Source organism: Athene cunicularia (assembly GCF_003259725.1).
Source record: "Athene cunicularia isolate RWA chromosome 15 unlocalized genomic scaffold, athCun1 chr15_part1, whole genome shotgun sequence".
Classification (NCBI taxonomy): domain Eukaryota; kingdom Metazoa; phylum Chordata; class Aves; order Strigiformes; family Strigidae; genus Athene; species Athene cunicularia.
The window spans coordinates 2315455-2331639 of record NW_020799121.1 but is presented as its reverse complement, the minus strand read 5'-3'; the positions used below and the strand labels follow the sequence as shown (position 1 = coordinate 2331639).

Sequence of the window (16185 nt, the reverse complement as noted above, 5' to 3'; positions counted from 1 at the left end):
CTCAAAACAGTGGTTTACAGTTTTCAACTTGAACAAAACAAAAATCACTGAACTAACACTATTATTCCCAGATCTCTGTTATGACAGCATATTGTAGGACTGACTAGTTTATTTTTCAACTCAGAGTAAATCACATCCACTCACACAAAACAGTCATTGAAATTTGGAACATTAAAGATGTTGGGCTTTTTTTATACTTTTGACATAGTCATTTACATCCAAAATGAATCTTCAAAGATCATAAATGTTACATAAAAGGAAAATGAGGATACAGCTGAAATTACCAGCGTATGTGCAACATGATTGTGAATGTTCACGTCTTTCCAAGAATAGTGGCCTTAAGAAAAATGACGTCCAACAGAAAATCCTGCTATACTGCATGCCTTGTTACATAATAAGAAAATATTCACTATAACAGAAGGAGAGAGGTTTATTCCCATTAACAGCATTAGTGTTATCTCCTGTACATAAAATTAAAATGGGGTGGGGGAATGGATAATTAAACCCACTGGCTAGTAAAATTTCTCATTCAACTGTTTTACAATATTTAATTCCTTAATTCAGAATAGCTTTTCTTATGGTAACTTCCATCAGTAAGATATTTACTTCTGTATAGATTTTTATGATTAATCCAAACCTACAGGACCTTTTTTGTATTGAACAGGTCTGTGTGGGTAGTTTATACATTGCTCCAGATTACTTTAATTAGTTCTTTTAGTTCTCTCATTTATACAAACACTACAGATACTTAAGTATGTCTCCTGAGATCACTTAGCCTCCTTTGATTTCTTCACAGTATGGAGACACAGTCCTTGACTTAACTTTGCATTTAAAGGACATGTCACAATTATTAAGGCTAAATAATGAGAACCAGAAGAGAGTGAAGAGCATGATACAGATTCTGCTAACTACTATGATACTGAAAAAATATGAAAACCAGTACTCAAGGCAAAGAACTTCAGTACAACTTCACAAGAGTTAGTGACTGGATGAGGAAAAAAAATTGAATTCAATAAACATACAGAAAAGATGCAGAGTAAAAAAAAAAATAAATTTCTTTTTTAGGGATTCTGGCTTTGAACAAGATATTACTAGCCATGAAAGAAGTTCTGGAATCTACAGTAAACATTTCTATAGAGATATATCAGTTCAGAAATAACCAAAAATCCTTAACAAAAAACACAGCGATGTTCAGAATATGAAAAGGGATGCAGAACAAACAGAAGATACCATTGTAAGAGCCCAACAAACCATGAAACAAAACCAGACGCCATTCTGAATCTCCTCAATCTAAAGGAATGACAGTAGAAGAGATGCACAAGGAGGTAACACGAAAAGGAATACGGAATGGTTTCCATACAAAGAACAGCTAAATACATAAGGAGTCTTTGTTGTGAAAGAGATTAACTGAATAGGGAGAGAGCAGACACAGGCTAAAATCAAAATGATTGGGACAAAAAGGATATACATAGTTACATTCTCTCCTTCACACTAAGTAGAAGACCTAACACTACACTAATGAATGAAAAAATAAAAACAAAAACCTCAGACTTTTTTCCATCCATTACATACATGTGCTATGGTATTAATTACCAACAAGTATTTGTGCATGCTGAAATTCTGTGTGGGTTCAAATTCAATTAAACTCACAAAAGAAATATTCATCAACAGTTGTTAAACACAAAAATATGTCAAGTTGTATTGCCAAAACCAGCAGGAAGCTGACCAAGTGTACAGAAAAATAACTGTATCCTTGGCATGACCTTATAGTTTTCCCTAAGCTGTTCCACTTTTGACCACTGCTGGAGACAGCTTTTACATTAAGGGATTATTTTAAAAGAGTATCTAAGTGTATTTCTTTTTAAGAAACTAGAAGCATATAATAGCAGACAGCTTCCTGAAACATCCAGTGACTACATTACAGTGCATTTTATCTTGCTTGGTTAAATGCCACATCTGTCTCATGGCTGTGTCCAAAGTAGACAGGATCTGAAACTCTTCAGGCAAGATTTGCACTCCTTCCTAAATTAAGTATTTTTCTAGGACGTGGGTGGGACAGTAAATAATTTTACTGTATGTCCCTGTGCTAGGGACATTAGATCATAAATGGGGTTTAAGCAACACTGTGTGCACACAGACATGTTTCTACATTATCTGAAGACCAGTAAAAAGATAATTTCATGTATTAGACATCCAATTCCATAAATTAGACTGTTGGATCCTTCAGCAAGAAAAAAAAAAGGAAGATATTTTAATGTTCTTCCTTCAGATCTTCTCCACCAGCTTTCCAGTTAACAGATGGAAATTATATAATTAAATGTACTCGTATCATCATCCAAGAAACACTTGCAGTTCCCCATGTCTTTAGCAGCTGGTAACATGAAGAGATTAAAAAGAGATGAGATCCCTCAAAGTAATTTTTGCAGCTTGCTTTCCTCAAAAGATGACAGAAACTTCTCCTCTCTGGTGGGAAATTCAATCTACCCCTGAATTACCCTGAATCTTGTCCTTCTAAGATTCTTTTCCTAACAGTCGTGTCATGACTGCAGTAAAAGTGGCCATTAGAATGCCTTCCTCTTTCCTAGGGAGGAAATTCCAAAAGAAGAATTGTCACCATGACATTCAGACTGATAAAAAGAAAAGCCACAGGAGGGCAATGGTTCTCCATGCAAGTTTCAATTTTCTCAAATATTCTGGTATCTAGTAATGCATTGTTGAACTTAAAGGTTACAATCATTATGCATTATACCTTAAAAAAAAAAAACAACCTTCTTTTCAGTCTAAATCTGAACTGGTTCTCAAAAATCCACGGGAAACTTGAATGAGAATGCAAGAAAAGGTAAAGAGAAAAGGAGGAAGTCTACTCATGTAGGAAGTAAATAACTTGTAAGTCACTCAGGGAAGAGCTTCACACAGACACTGCTAAATCCAACGATACACGAAGAATTATTGGTTTTTTTCCTTATAGATCACCAAGGATCAAAAGGTATTGCCACATGAGTGATCTGAGATCAGAGTATACTTCATCTGCAATTCCCTGGATAGACGAACCCTGACCAAAATATTGACTGAAATAATTCTACACAAACAGTTTCAGGATTTGAGTGCCTTTTTCCTATGTAATGTAAACTCCCTGTAAGTGACAAACTAATCCAAAAGTAGTACTTTAAATCTTGAAGAACAGTGTCCACATCCAAGTATTATAATGGCAAATCTGCAGAGATATCATTATAACAAAGCAGTTTGGACCACATGTTTTACCACAGAGGCAAGCCATGATTTGATCCTCTGCTGCAGGATGTCAGTAGATGGCAGTATGAAGCATATTATTGGTAAAGAAGAACAGTTCGTCAATACTGGAAGACATAAGCTGAAGAAAAAGGTCTACTCCCTAGTAATTACTCAGTCTTGGCTTTAGTATTTAGGTAAAGTCTAGAGAGACTAAATGCAGTCTGATTTATTACAGATATTTTTTATGTTTGCTCATTTTTCAGAAAGAAAACATAAATATAATGTCTGCTATAACTAACAGTGTTAAAAACAGGACTGCCTATCCTGTAAGTCAGAAGCAAGAGAGCCATACAGTGGATATTATCTAAAGTGAATCTAGTCAGCTCAGACCCAAGCACAGCAAGTGGCTCCAGTTTTCTTTTTCAAAATTTTATCCAGTGTTTGCTCACTTGTCCAGGATTTCTCAACTTTGTAAGTGCATACACTCAAAACACAAAGTCACTTCTCTGCCAAACTAAGAATACTTAAAAGTTCACCCTGTCTCAGGCTTAGACCACATATAACTTGTCTGAAGTTCAGACTGAAGGAACAACTCCGTGTAACTTGGAGGAAGACAGGAAGATTTTTCCCCACGTTCTGCCCTCAAAGAGCAAAATTCCTCAACAATTCACCTCCAAAATCTCAGTTTGAGGGATGTATGCAGACAACTGATCACTCGTGTTGCCAGAAACTCTTCCTCCCTACCATTTCTGCACAACTCTTGACTTTACAACATGAGATTTTTCAAAGATGAAAAGTAAAAGTCTAGTCACCAATCAATACTTCTTGCTACAACGCACTCAGAGAAAGCATCCAAGAATAAGAACCAACAGCTTCCTAATATACTTTAATCAAACTCTATCCGGTTATACCACCAAACGTAAGTGCTTTAGCTGCAGCTCCTCCCATTCTAGACAGGTTTAGAAATAAATATGACAAAGCTCAGAAAGAACAGAGTTCAACTGCAGTGATTATGTAGGAGAAGAGAACCAACCCTCAGAAGCCAAGAGAAGGGAGAAAGGTGGGAAGAAGTAACTTGGAAACCTCAGCAAGCATTACTTCTGTACTTTCAACAATGGACTGGAGCCATACTTTAGAACTTCTTTTGCTTTAGTCACTTACCAAGTCAATTGAAGCAAATAGACTTTATTAATGATGATGTATTTTAAGATGTATCCACTCTAATTACTGTACATCAGTAGACTGGTCCTCTGCAATGCTCATTTTAGTCATGACAAGGATGGCCTACAGCACACTAGTTTGTTATTAAAAGGAACACCATAGGTTTGTTTATATTGCTAGTCCCACACAGAACTGTAGATTATACATGATACACCAAGTGTTCATTCAAGTTCGCTCTCTTCTAAACCAGCAGTAAATTAACAATAAAGACAATCTATTTTAAAATTGTGTTATTATCCTGAATCTGAAAATTTAATAAGCCAGAACACTAAAAATATTCAGAAGACTAATTCAGCATTCTCTTCAACTTTATAAATGGTTCCAGCCAGTCATCTTTAAAAATATTTCCGTAAATTTTTTGATACATCAGTCACAGAATAGTCCATTTGTAACACATCATCTGATGATTTCTTAAACAAGCAACCTGATTGCACAATGTTTAATGGATAGTGTGGTATTGCACAAAGATAAAATTGTTTTGCAATATTTTAAAACACTTGTTCTAAAGACTACTGAAATGCACAGAACACTGTGCTGGCATACTACCTGCTACAGCTCCCATTAGCTAAAAGTACTTGTAAACAAACCTGATTGAGAGGAAGACAAAGACTGGGAAAGAAAGGAGAAAAAAGTCTGAAATCATCATAATTCAACAGTTAAAACAAAGAAGATTGCAAAAGTGGTGTTAATGCTTGAAGGTGTGCTAGCAGACTGATTAACCAAGAATGAAATGGTTCCATACTAGAAGGAAAAAAAACCACAAACATACTTCAGAACAATTCCATTTTAGAGTTTGAGTCTTCAGAAGATAAGGGTTAGCAAAAAATTTTTAAGTGAATGCAAGTCTTGGAAAACAGGCTTTCAGAATAAATAACCTAGATAGCTCTGTTCTGAAACAGTTGCATTTTAAGATTAAGTTATTTTAAAGATGTATAAAAGTGTCAGGAAAATAATTGAAAAAGGTATTATTGTTGACTAAAATAATTCAATGGAATTGCTTTCAACTGAAGTTTCCTATTTTTGGAGAGCGATTGAAAAATTTTTTGGCTTTAGGCACCAATTTTATTTGGGAATATGAGGAAGTGTATTTACTTCTGAATTGGACTGAAAACAAATCCTATAGTACTACTGTTTTTGCAGAACTCAAAAGACCATATACTGCTTACAAGGATTTTAAATCAGTTTAAGCACAAAATGTAGCATGATTTTCAGAAATTCAAGAAAGCTGCTATTTCTTGTTAGTGGAGGCTCCTGCAGTACAGTAAGCAGAGCTATAGCTGTAACTACAATTATAATCGCAACAGATTTAAGTATTCAAAACTAAAGCCCTCTAAATATCTACAAAAGCCCTTAAGTCAATTCATTACTGATACAGTAAGTGACAACACTTGTGTTTGGCAGACAGTGCAACTGGGAGGCCTGACAAGCCTAATTAACAGCACATCAGGGGCACTTAGTTTATCCTTTATATACAGTGCCAATAGTGAGTGTATAATGAGAGAAGGAGCTTAAACATTAGTGGGCATTCACTAATTGGTCACCAAGTCCTGATTAAGCCGGCCTTCATATATAATTATTGAAGTTCAAGTGTCTCACACAAGTGTATCCAAAAATACTTAATGAAGAGACTAAGTCACTTCTAAACAACATAAATAAAAATAAGGCACAAAAGAGAAGCAGACAACAGAAATGTGTAACTCTGATGTTCTTGAACTACTTGCTATTTGTACACTCCTAGTTCAAAATATTTCAGCTGTTTAAATAACCACCTTTTTTTAAAGTAACAAAAGTTTGAAAAATAATGTCATGTCTCAGTTACATCAAATAATGCAAATATTTGGAATATATGTACGCATTCCAGTAACATTATATATGTGTGTGTGTGTGTGTGTGTGTGTGTGTGTGTGTGTGTATATATATATTTGTATATACAGTAAATGTTGCCAGCTAATAATAACTACAAGAGAAGGCTTTACAAAATCCTAAATTAAAGATGACAAGAGCAGCTTTAAGTATTTGTTCATTTACATTCATTAAATGAGTCAAAATAGCCTTAACTTCAGAATTCTAGAGATACCTGATCTGCATTATAAACTGTAACCCACAAAAGCATATGCCACCATATTCCCCAAAATGGGGAAAGAGGGAACTTAACTGTGTAACTGGCTGCACATGGAAACACAGATATCCCATCACACATATCCCCTCAAAATCCTACAAGGAAATGGTAGTTATGAACATACACTGAAAAGAAGATTGTTCAGAGTATTTCAGAGGGAAAAAGCAATCCAAAGTCTCAGGCACCTCACCAAAATCAAACTTGTGAGAGGTCCATAATAATCTGCGACAGCACCTTGAACATTTCTACTGGCTCAAGTACAGCACAGGAAAACAGGCTACCTGTAAAGGCCAGATGGTATTCTTCCTTCTCAAGACAGAAAGGGGTAAGATTTCTGCTAACAATTCATTTTGAAGTGGCAGATGTTGGTCAGTAGCATCTTGCTTCTGTGTGGGAAGCTCACTTGGAGCCTGCAAACCTCCTTGTACAAAATTCTGCCACGCCAGATAACCAAGCTTTGCCAGTTCTGCTGCATACCCTCCTGCCTCACACCATCCTGCTCACGTTTTCGGATTTCTCTATGAAATGAGGGCCCCGCAATCTACACTGTGGCTGCCGGAGACACACAGGCACTCCAAAACACAGAGCAATACCACAATAAATGTCATTAGCTGCATCCATACAAAGAGATCACTGCAGTAATATAACCCCCGTTATCAAGACAAGGGTACTGCTTTGCCAAGAAGGAATTTCAAACTCAGGTCTACCATCAAAATGCAAAATACGACAGGACCAAACAACCAATGGCAACACCACTTATGCTTTATCTCAGCTGCCTGGTTCAGTTCCACAGCAAAGAGCTGTGTAAGACACTCAACAGCACTGTTTGAATCAGCTGAAGTGGGTATCTGCAGCACACTAGAAGCACTGCCCAGTGACACCCTAGCAGTGACCCTGCGCAGGGAGTATTTCTGTGGCTCCCAGGGCTTTGACTGGCAAGAGTCAAGGAATCTGATGAACCGGTGCCTGGGGTTGCTTTGCCACTGTCTTTTTAATGCTCTGAGCCCAGGAAAGGAAGATGAAAGGGTTGGGTCGTTATCATGAAGAAAGCAGTCCTCAGTGGTAGCTGCTACAAGTACACCAATCTAGCTTCCTGCTTCATTTATTGAAGGACATTAATTTAAAAAAACGTCTGTAGCTACATACCATAATGCAGAGGTGTGCAGAGGGAATGCCAGCTGGGTCATATATTCAGAGTTTTTACAGTATGCTCTGTGAGACTTCTTTTAGAAAATACTGGTTTATTATTTTCATTATTAAATTAAAAACATCAGACAGTTGAATACAGAACTCATTAATTTAAAGATTATCTAGAAAGTTACTTCGGTAATAAAGCACATGAACATTAAGACCTTCAGTCCAAAATGCTTCTTACCTGTATAGTGTGCTAACATTTTCAATCAAAAATTTTACATTCAAGATTCTTAGAATATGAAACAAATAAAATAACCTAAGACTACCAGTAGCATATATCCACAATAGATAACAGCAATTAAAATGGCAGCACTTGAAGAGTGTTTTCCCAAACCATCCTAATAGTATTTAAGTAATCCTGAGTTGTTAATCATGTTTTACTGTCTTCTGTCTATAAAACATAAATTTATATTTATTAACAGTATTAGATTAATATACTTGAATATAGTAATATTGAATTGTTTTAAAACATAAGCATACTAATATCAATGATACCATCTTTTGCTGAAAAATGCATGTGAAAACACTTATTTTATAATCTGTATTTTATATCTATTCCTTCTGCTAAAATATGAATGCAGACTGTGTTCCACTGGATACACTACTCAATATTTCAGAGTAGATAAGAATTAAGTCAGCTTTAGCACACACAAGATTACCAATTTAAAAAATAAAATTTAAAAACCAGCACAAAAAGCCAAAGTAAAAAGCCAACAAACCAACCACAGATATAATACAATAACTTGGTGTAAGATTTTACTGAAACTATAAGTAAGACTGAAAAGAAACTCAAAGATGAACGTAACATTTCAGAATTTAAACCTCAAAAATATGAAAATATTTGTCTGGGAAGTAAGCCTCTTAAACTAAAATAGAAAAGCTTATTTTTACAAGGGTAGGAAGAATTATTGAAAAATACACAGTATTTCTTGTTACTCAGTATTTCTGTCACGTTTATTTTGACAAGCCAGGAATAAGCACACGTTATTTAAAATTAAACCAGATTGATTTTTATTAGTTTCCTTCCTAGTCTTTCTTCATTTATAATGGTGTCAGTTGGCAGCACTGTACATATATATATTACTACAGTATCACTATACACCATTGTCAAGAAAAACATATGATCACGTTACTGAATTTTTAAAAATATGGTTAAAATACAAATACACAAACTTGCAGAATTAAAACAATTTATATGGCGTATTTTTTCCCAAATTCACTAAAATAAAAAACCTTCAGTTTTAAACTGAGACATTCTCACTGCACTGCAGTGAAGTGTACATGTACAATCATTTAACATTTCTCAGCTGAGGAATTCAAATCTTATTAAAAATTTAAACAGATCACTTAAACTTGCTTTACTATGCTTTTGCTGAATTATGTCAGGACTTAATGAAACACCTTAATACCGTTTGCCAAAAGACATGATCTGTGTATCACTGTGCCTGGACCCAACCTCCCTATGGGATCCAGACAAGGCACTCCAGCCCTAGCCAGGCATTAGTTCCACTAGTTCCCAGGGCTCCTGGCACAGCACTGCTGTTGCCCTCTCAGGCTCACTAAATCCTAGGTTTTCAGATGAAGGTACTGACCCACGTGGCAGAGAGTAGATGTAGCTTGCAACAATGCTGAATGTCAATTTTGGTATCACTGATCTAGATATTGCTTGGGTAAGCCCTATGACTGCTCCCAGGAAACAAAGCAGTGATGATTTCCAGGATCTCAAAGACTTAAAGTGTCTGCAGTCTTCAGGTTTTGGTGGCACTGATTAATGCAAGATTTTGATGCTTGCAAAGAAGTGAACACAGCTCTTGAGCTAAACTGGATATGGCTGTACTGACTGAACTGTGTTACAGTGGTAACAGTTCATGCATTAGATCTAAGGGGGGAGAGCTGACATGTGAATGCTTAGGATACTGTATTTATTCAGATACAGCCCATGCACTTGTAACTCAGAAACTTCTGCATTGTATCAGCATCACATGAGGTTGTCAATCAACTGTCTTATGAGACAGTAACAAACAAATCTGTTTGGAAACTGAAACTGAAGAACTTTGTCCCACCGTTTCACACGCACAGAGGGTAACATCTAAATACTATCTAGACACCATTCCTACCTTTCAGTCTTCTTCCCCAGTAATAAAAGAAGAAACAAGTTCTACTTCAAAATATTTCACTGATAGAACTTTTTTCTTCTTAAGGCTAAAAAAACCCTAACAGACTTTTGGAAGACAGGACGACCTATCCGTTATTTAAGCTACAAAAAGCAACATTTTTTTTCATGTTCTTTACATTTAAGCAAATTTAAAACAGCTTAACAACTTATGTTAAGTTGCTCATACAGTTCAAAACAAACTGTTTTTTCCCCTCCTATTTCCTACTACAGACCAAGAAAACAAGCACTAATTAGCAAAGATTCTTGCAGAAGATGGTCATGAGGTTTTTTTGTCAGTAAGATGTTTAACATTTTACAGTGGTGCTTTCTGAAATCAAAAAACCCTGTACAAAACTTGGAAAGTGATTCTGAATAGGCTGTGAAGATGAATTTTCACCACAGAGTGGAAGGGACTATTAGTGCCTTGTATCAGACATATTCTGTAACCTCCAAACATACAGATCTCCTTTAGGAAGTTGTGTAGATAAATAAGCAAGTTTGCCATTTTCTAGCAGTAGCATGGAAACCTATTTTAAACACACAGTGCTGTAGTATAGACAATAAAACGTGAAGAATTAGTGACACATAATATTAAAGATACTCGGAAAAGAAAACCCAACAGTTCTGTGCTACATTTCCTGTCAAAAGCATCTGGTTCGCACTGTAAGCAAAACAAAATGGTATACAGGTGTGCCTGATTCCCTCTGCTGTTCCCTCAGCCCTCCTGAAAAGACCAGAAGCAGCTCATCTTGCATATTGGTTCTAATACTGTCTCGGAAGGTCATCTATTGTCCTTAGACCTCCCTTTCACAGCTCAGGACTAACTAGGTCATGGCCACGGCCATGCTCCACTTCATCTCTGACTTCATTCTAAAATCACAGACCTCCCCGCCCTCCTCCTTTAATGCCATTCACAAAACTCACATGCCCTGAATGGATTTACTCCTTGAAAGCCAGTTGCATGAGTTTTAACTCCTTCCCTGTTTATTTATACCCAGGCCACGACTTTTCAGTAAATTCCTGAAATGAAGTTAGTAACTCAGCATGTTGAAAATTTGAGATGACTAACTTTGCCACAGGTAAAAGTATAAAAGCAGAGTTTAGAACCATTTGTATTTCTTTCCCAGAATAAAAACAACCAAAACCCTATAAAATAAAAACTGCTCAGTTTTTCTCCATTCAAGGGGGATTTATAACTATATAGATCGAGCTATCTGTATCCTTCCCCATTCAAGGAGAACAATCCACACACTTTCAATGGGGATTACCCGTTTCCAGACTTCAATTAACCACTGCAACTTATTTCTATTATTTTATATATTAACATGAGTTTAGCTACTATATTTTAAAATAATTGTTTTTTGATATGAAGGTATTACCCACAGTGCCAAAACACCTAAACACTCTCGGTTGACCTCTTCTTCCCATGACTGCTCCTTACCTACAGCAAGAAGCTGCTTAATAGCAAGAGTTTCACAAAAATTTATACGGAATTAACATGAATCACTTAATTTGTGTAAAGACAGCTTTTTGTGCTATACTAAGAAAGCTTAAAAGATTAAAGAAGTAGTGTCTGGACAAATTAGTTCCCAAAGCCTCCTGCTATTTGCTGCTACTGTCCACAGTTGACTACCATCAATTGTTGCTGTCTTTACTACTATCTTTCAGTAAGATTAGGTAACTCCAATGATATATTTAAAGCAGAAAAACTAACAACCTGAAACAACACAAAACCTATCTCAAATTAGGCCATAGTTATTATTGCTAAATAAATGCTTTTAAAATGGTGTATATCTATAGATTCTATAGTGACAAGCACTTTATAAAAAAAACAAACAAACCAACAACCTAAACAAACCAGCAAAAAACATCATCTTCAGTTCAAGTCTACTCTTCAACCCTAAAATTACCTATAAATGTGTGGGGTTTATATACAAGAATACTTCAAATACCATTTAAGTTCAGCATAAATTCCTTTTCTGTTACATGTTATTTATGTGCATACTGTACATATATTTACAAATTAATTATCCTCTACAGATCACCAGTGTAGGAGTGATTCAGTGTTGCACACATGTAAGAAAGACAGGACCTACTAATCTGCCAGAATTCTGAACTGACAATACCTTCCATGCCAGGGCTGCTGCTGTTTTTGACAGACATCATGTACTGTATCAGATGCTTCAGTTCTTACATTGATACACACCAGGAACATAACAGTGTCACAAATATATTTAATCTGAGCACTAAGCCTGCAGTAAAGTTGATACAACAAATAGTTTTTGCTGAAAGGGGCTGTCTCCCTTTTCCAGAAGCTGGAAAAGACACCACTTGTTATGTCACGTTAGGGAATTAATCTTCCAGAAAATTAAACTAGATCTTGGTGTCATCAGAAAAGCAGCAGAGAAAACACAAGGGAGGAAGGTGGTTACATACAGCCAGGACAGAAAGGTATGGGAAAACCTGGACCTTTCAATGCCTTCTTGCCATTAGATTGATGTGAAATCAGAGGTTACACATACACGGTCTAAGTCTACTTCACCACAAAGAGTAAATATCAAAAAAAGATACACCCCATGCTAAGTTAATGCTTTCTGTTTTCAGAAAGGAGACAAATCCATGTTTCATTATTGCATTATATCTTAAAAACAACTGCTGTTTGGAAGTACCTGGTTAACACAAAGTCGGTTAGAGAATGAAGCCAACCGTTTGTAATATCGCACTGTAACAGAGGTAAGACATTTCTGTTGTAAGACAATGCAGTGAGATAAAGAGAAGGGAGAAGGTATGTATGATCTACAGAATGATTTCCACCTGTACCTGCAGCTGCTGTCAGACACGCTGTTGTGACTGTAGCTACGCTGGATGAAGAAGCTGCCACTCCACTTCATTTCCACTTGCTCATTACCTTCAAATCTTCCAGCATAACTGCATGTTTAGTCACTTCCTAACCCAGTTCTGTCAAAATGATTCCCGTTAGAAAATCTGTGTTTCAGCTTAACTCAGATTATTTTTGACAGAACTTGTTTAGCGGATGACTATAAATGCAAGTACCAGAAGATCTGAGAACACTGTAACCTTTAGAGCTAGGAGAGGAAATAGCAATGAGGAAGTGGAGACAGCTAGCCCTTCTCCACGGTTATGTTGCTGCAAGAGAAGCACGTTAATTGTACATACAGGTCTGATTTCTCAGCCTGCCTAATCAGTGAAAGCTGTATATCAAGGCTGGCATCTTTAAAGAAAATAAGTGAATCTATATACTACTTATTTTACTGCTTAAAATATCAGGTTGGGGTTAAGTGTCCAGAAATCCAAATAATTTGCTCTAACTACCTGGAATTCTGTTGTAAAGAGAGAAACGGGCAGATGCTATCAAAAGATAACAAACACCTGATATTTTTTGTGGAGTTAAGGGATAAATACCAGCCTCACCTCCTTATCTTAGATTATCATTACAAGACCTGAAAAATTACTTAATTGCTTTCTATGTATTACTGATGTGAATAAATAGTGTCATTCTCACTTGTTAGAGGGTAAAAGAAGTGAAAGAACTACCACCAAAACGCAGCATCAAATTACCAAAATGTAATTACAACATTGACAGGAACAGTATTTGACATATAGATCACCCTACCTTTTATTTACAGGCTTCTCATCCTTGTCATAGGGTCTTATGAACCATTTTCCAATTCTTACGAAGTTTTTATCCATCAAGCACCTAGAAAATAATTACAGCAACAATTAGTAGTTACATCTTAAAATGTGATTAAAAGCAGTCTTTGAAGATAGTAAATCTAAGGGATTAAGCAGCTGAATTTCCATCATATTGAAATCAACTTTGTAGCTTTTGGGTTCCATGTAACTTTGCCACTTTGTTTTCTCACACTAGTCACAGAGAATCACTGTTCAATCTCATGATGCTGTCACTGATGCTGATCTTCACATATGCATCTTCCCCTCATCTCTGACAGACTCTTTTCCGCTCCATGCTACTCTTTTTGTTGAATGATCCATCATCCTATTTTTCAGACTCCACTTGTTGAACAAAGCACTGATTTCTTTTCTATAGTGTTTCTCTCAGACTTCATGATAAAAAATACACATTCCTGTATTTCTGGCACGTAAATGGCATAATATACTATATGAATGACAGGAAATTGTATTAAGCAAATATTAACAATGAACCATTTTTCCTTCATATGATCCACAGCATGATTTCAGGCACTGAAACTTCCATAATTGCTTCCTCCCTCAGAAAACCTCACTCCAACAAACATACTCCCACATCACTAAATTTAGAGCAGTAAATTACCTATTTTCTGCAGTCCCTTTAAAAGTGCACAATTTTTTAATAGAAACTGTATATTCTGTGGCTTTAAAAAAACTAACAGTGAGGAAGGAAAATGATCAATAACCCATTTAGGTTGACAGGGAGTGCTTGATGCCTTTCTAAGTCCACCTGTACAGATGAATCACACTAGCAATATGCCAACACTATTTAAATATGCTTCATACAGTAAACATGCAGTTGAACATACTGCCTGAGGGATCACACATAGAAATTTGTTATGAGGTAATATTTTTCAGTAAGGTAAATACTATGTTTCAAAAACTCTGAAAAACTGGTAATTTGTAGCTAGTGGTTTACTGATGATTATGGGCAATATATGAGCTTTCCCTATACATTGCATGTGTAATCAGTGTTTCTTTATTTAGATGGAAGAACTATACTTGTCCATTCTTCAGAGTTTTCTGATAGTTTATTTTTATAGCAGTTGCTAGAGATTAGACAAAACAAAACAACAAAAAAATTAAAAATTACATGAAACCTTCTGGGAAAGTACATTCTGCTAGGTCTAGAAAAACTGTGATCTATGCTTCAAAAAGATACCTACAAGTCATAGATAGGAAATGGACAACAATGTAGATATTAATATACCCCTAATTCTTCTGTATAAACTTAGCGGAGTTTTCTAAAGTTACAGCTAGGTCGAAGAAAATTCTAACAGCACTTTCTCAATTAAAGCGAAAAGAATCCATCTCTGTTGAATATACAAATATATTAAACTGAACATGAAAGCTAAACCAGCAGAGATCTAAAGACACTGCTCTTGTGCTGGTGGGAAAAAAGCTTCAGCAACTGTTTCCCTAGGAAATATTTGCTATCAGAGAAAGTCTGTCAGTGTCAGCGCACTTTGTACAAACAAAAGGAAGTCTGTGAAGTTTATATCAGATCCCTAAAGAAAATAATCTCTACTAGCAAAAAATATAATAAACTCTCCCCCATCACACACACACACATTTTAATGCCACATGATCACATCTCACAATGGTAGGTTTAACTGCCTCAAACTAATCTTACTTTCCTTGAAAAGTCTTCATGGGTAGATTTGGCCTTAAAAATCAGCCAACCCTCACATGCTAAACTAAATCACAAGTTATTTAAGGTATAATCCTGTGTGAAATGGGAAACAGGACTGCAGAAGCATGGATCTCAATGATTTGGCCGAGTGAACAATTAATGACAGTATGGCATTATTTCTGCTGTATAAGCAGTCAGTGTTAACCAGTCTTTAACAGTACGTTGTAACAATGAGCTTGCATGAAAAAAAAAACCCAAAACTAGTCATAAAATCCCAAATGAGTATACACTTAAAAGCAGTTATTTAATCATATGAAATAAGGACATAAAATACTCTGAACTCTTGGCTCATTTCTCTAGTTAAGGCTGAGTGCTATTTTCTTCCTAAGCAGTACAGCTGTTAGAGCATTTGAACTCTCCTATTTCTGATTTTACTATGAAAAAACTGACCTGACAATGGCACACCAGGGACATGAAATAATACCATAATATTTTGAGCATTATTTCCTCAGATCTTCTAAACTGACAATTAACATAAACTTCTGATCACTAATTTAGTACTGGAAAAAAACACCCACCCAAACATAAAACACTTGCGTAAATACACTGTCTTGCCCTTCACTTAAAACAAACATCCCTCCTCCCTTCTTTCTAGTCTAGTTTTCACTGCAGGTCTTGCTCAGTCCCTCCCAACTCCTCAGTCAGGCGATGGGTGAGGTGAGGTGGGGATCACCTACACCATGGCTCTTCCTGCCACCATTTGCTCCCCGCCGCCAGGTTTTCCTGCCACAGCAGTTTTCTGTGCCCCTTGCCCAGCAGTGGCCGATTCCGTGGCTGAGCCGGCGTGCCGTGGGCTCTGGGGGCTGGCGGGAGACACACTGCGTGGCAGCATGAGGCAGCTGG

At 36.3% G+C, this 16185-nt stretch overlaps 1 protein-coding gene across 1 annotated transcript in view; it reads right to left on the bottom strand.

Moving 5' to 3' along the window:
* Positions 1-16185, bottom strand: part of MED13L (mediator complex subunit 13 like) — a 200075-nt gene that overhangs the window by 88296 nt on the left and 95594 nt on the right. The window contains exon 4 of the mRNA XM_026859606.1: positions 13555-13638. Within this exon, the coding sequence (XP_026715407.1) occupies positions 13555-13638 (84 nt within the window). The remainder of the gene's footprint in view (positions 1-13554; positions 13639-16185) is intronic.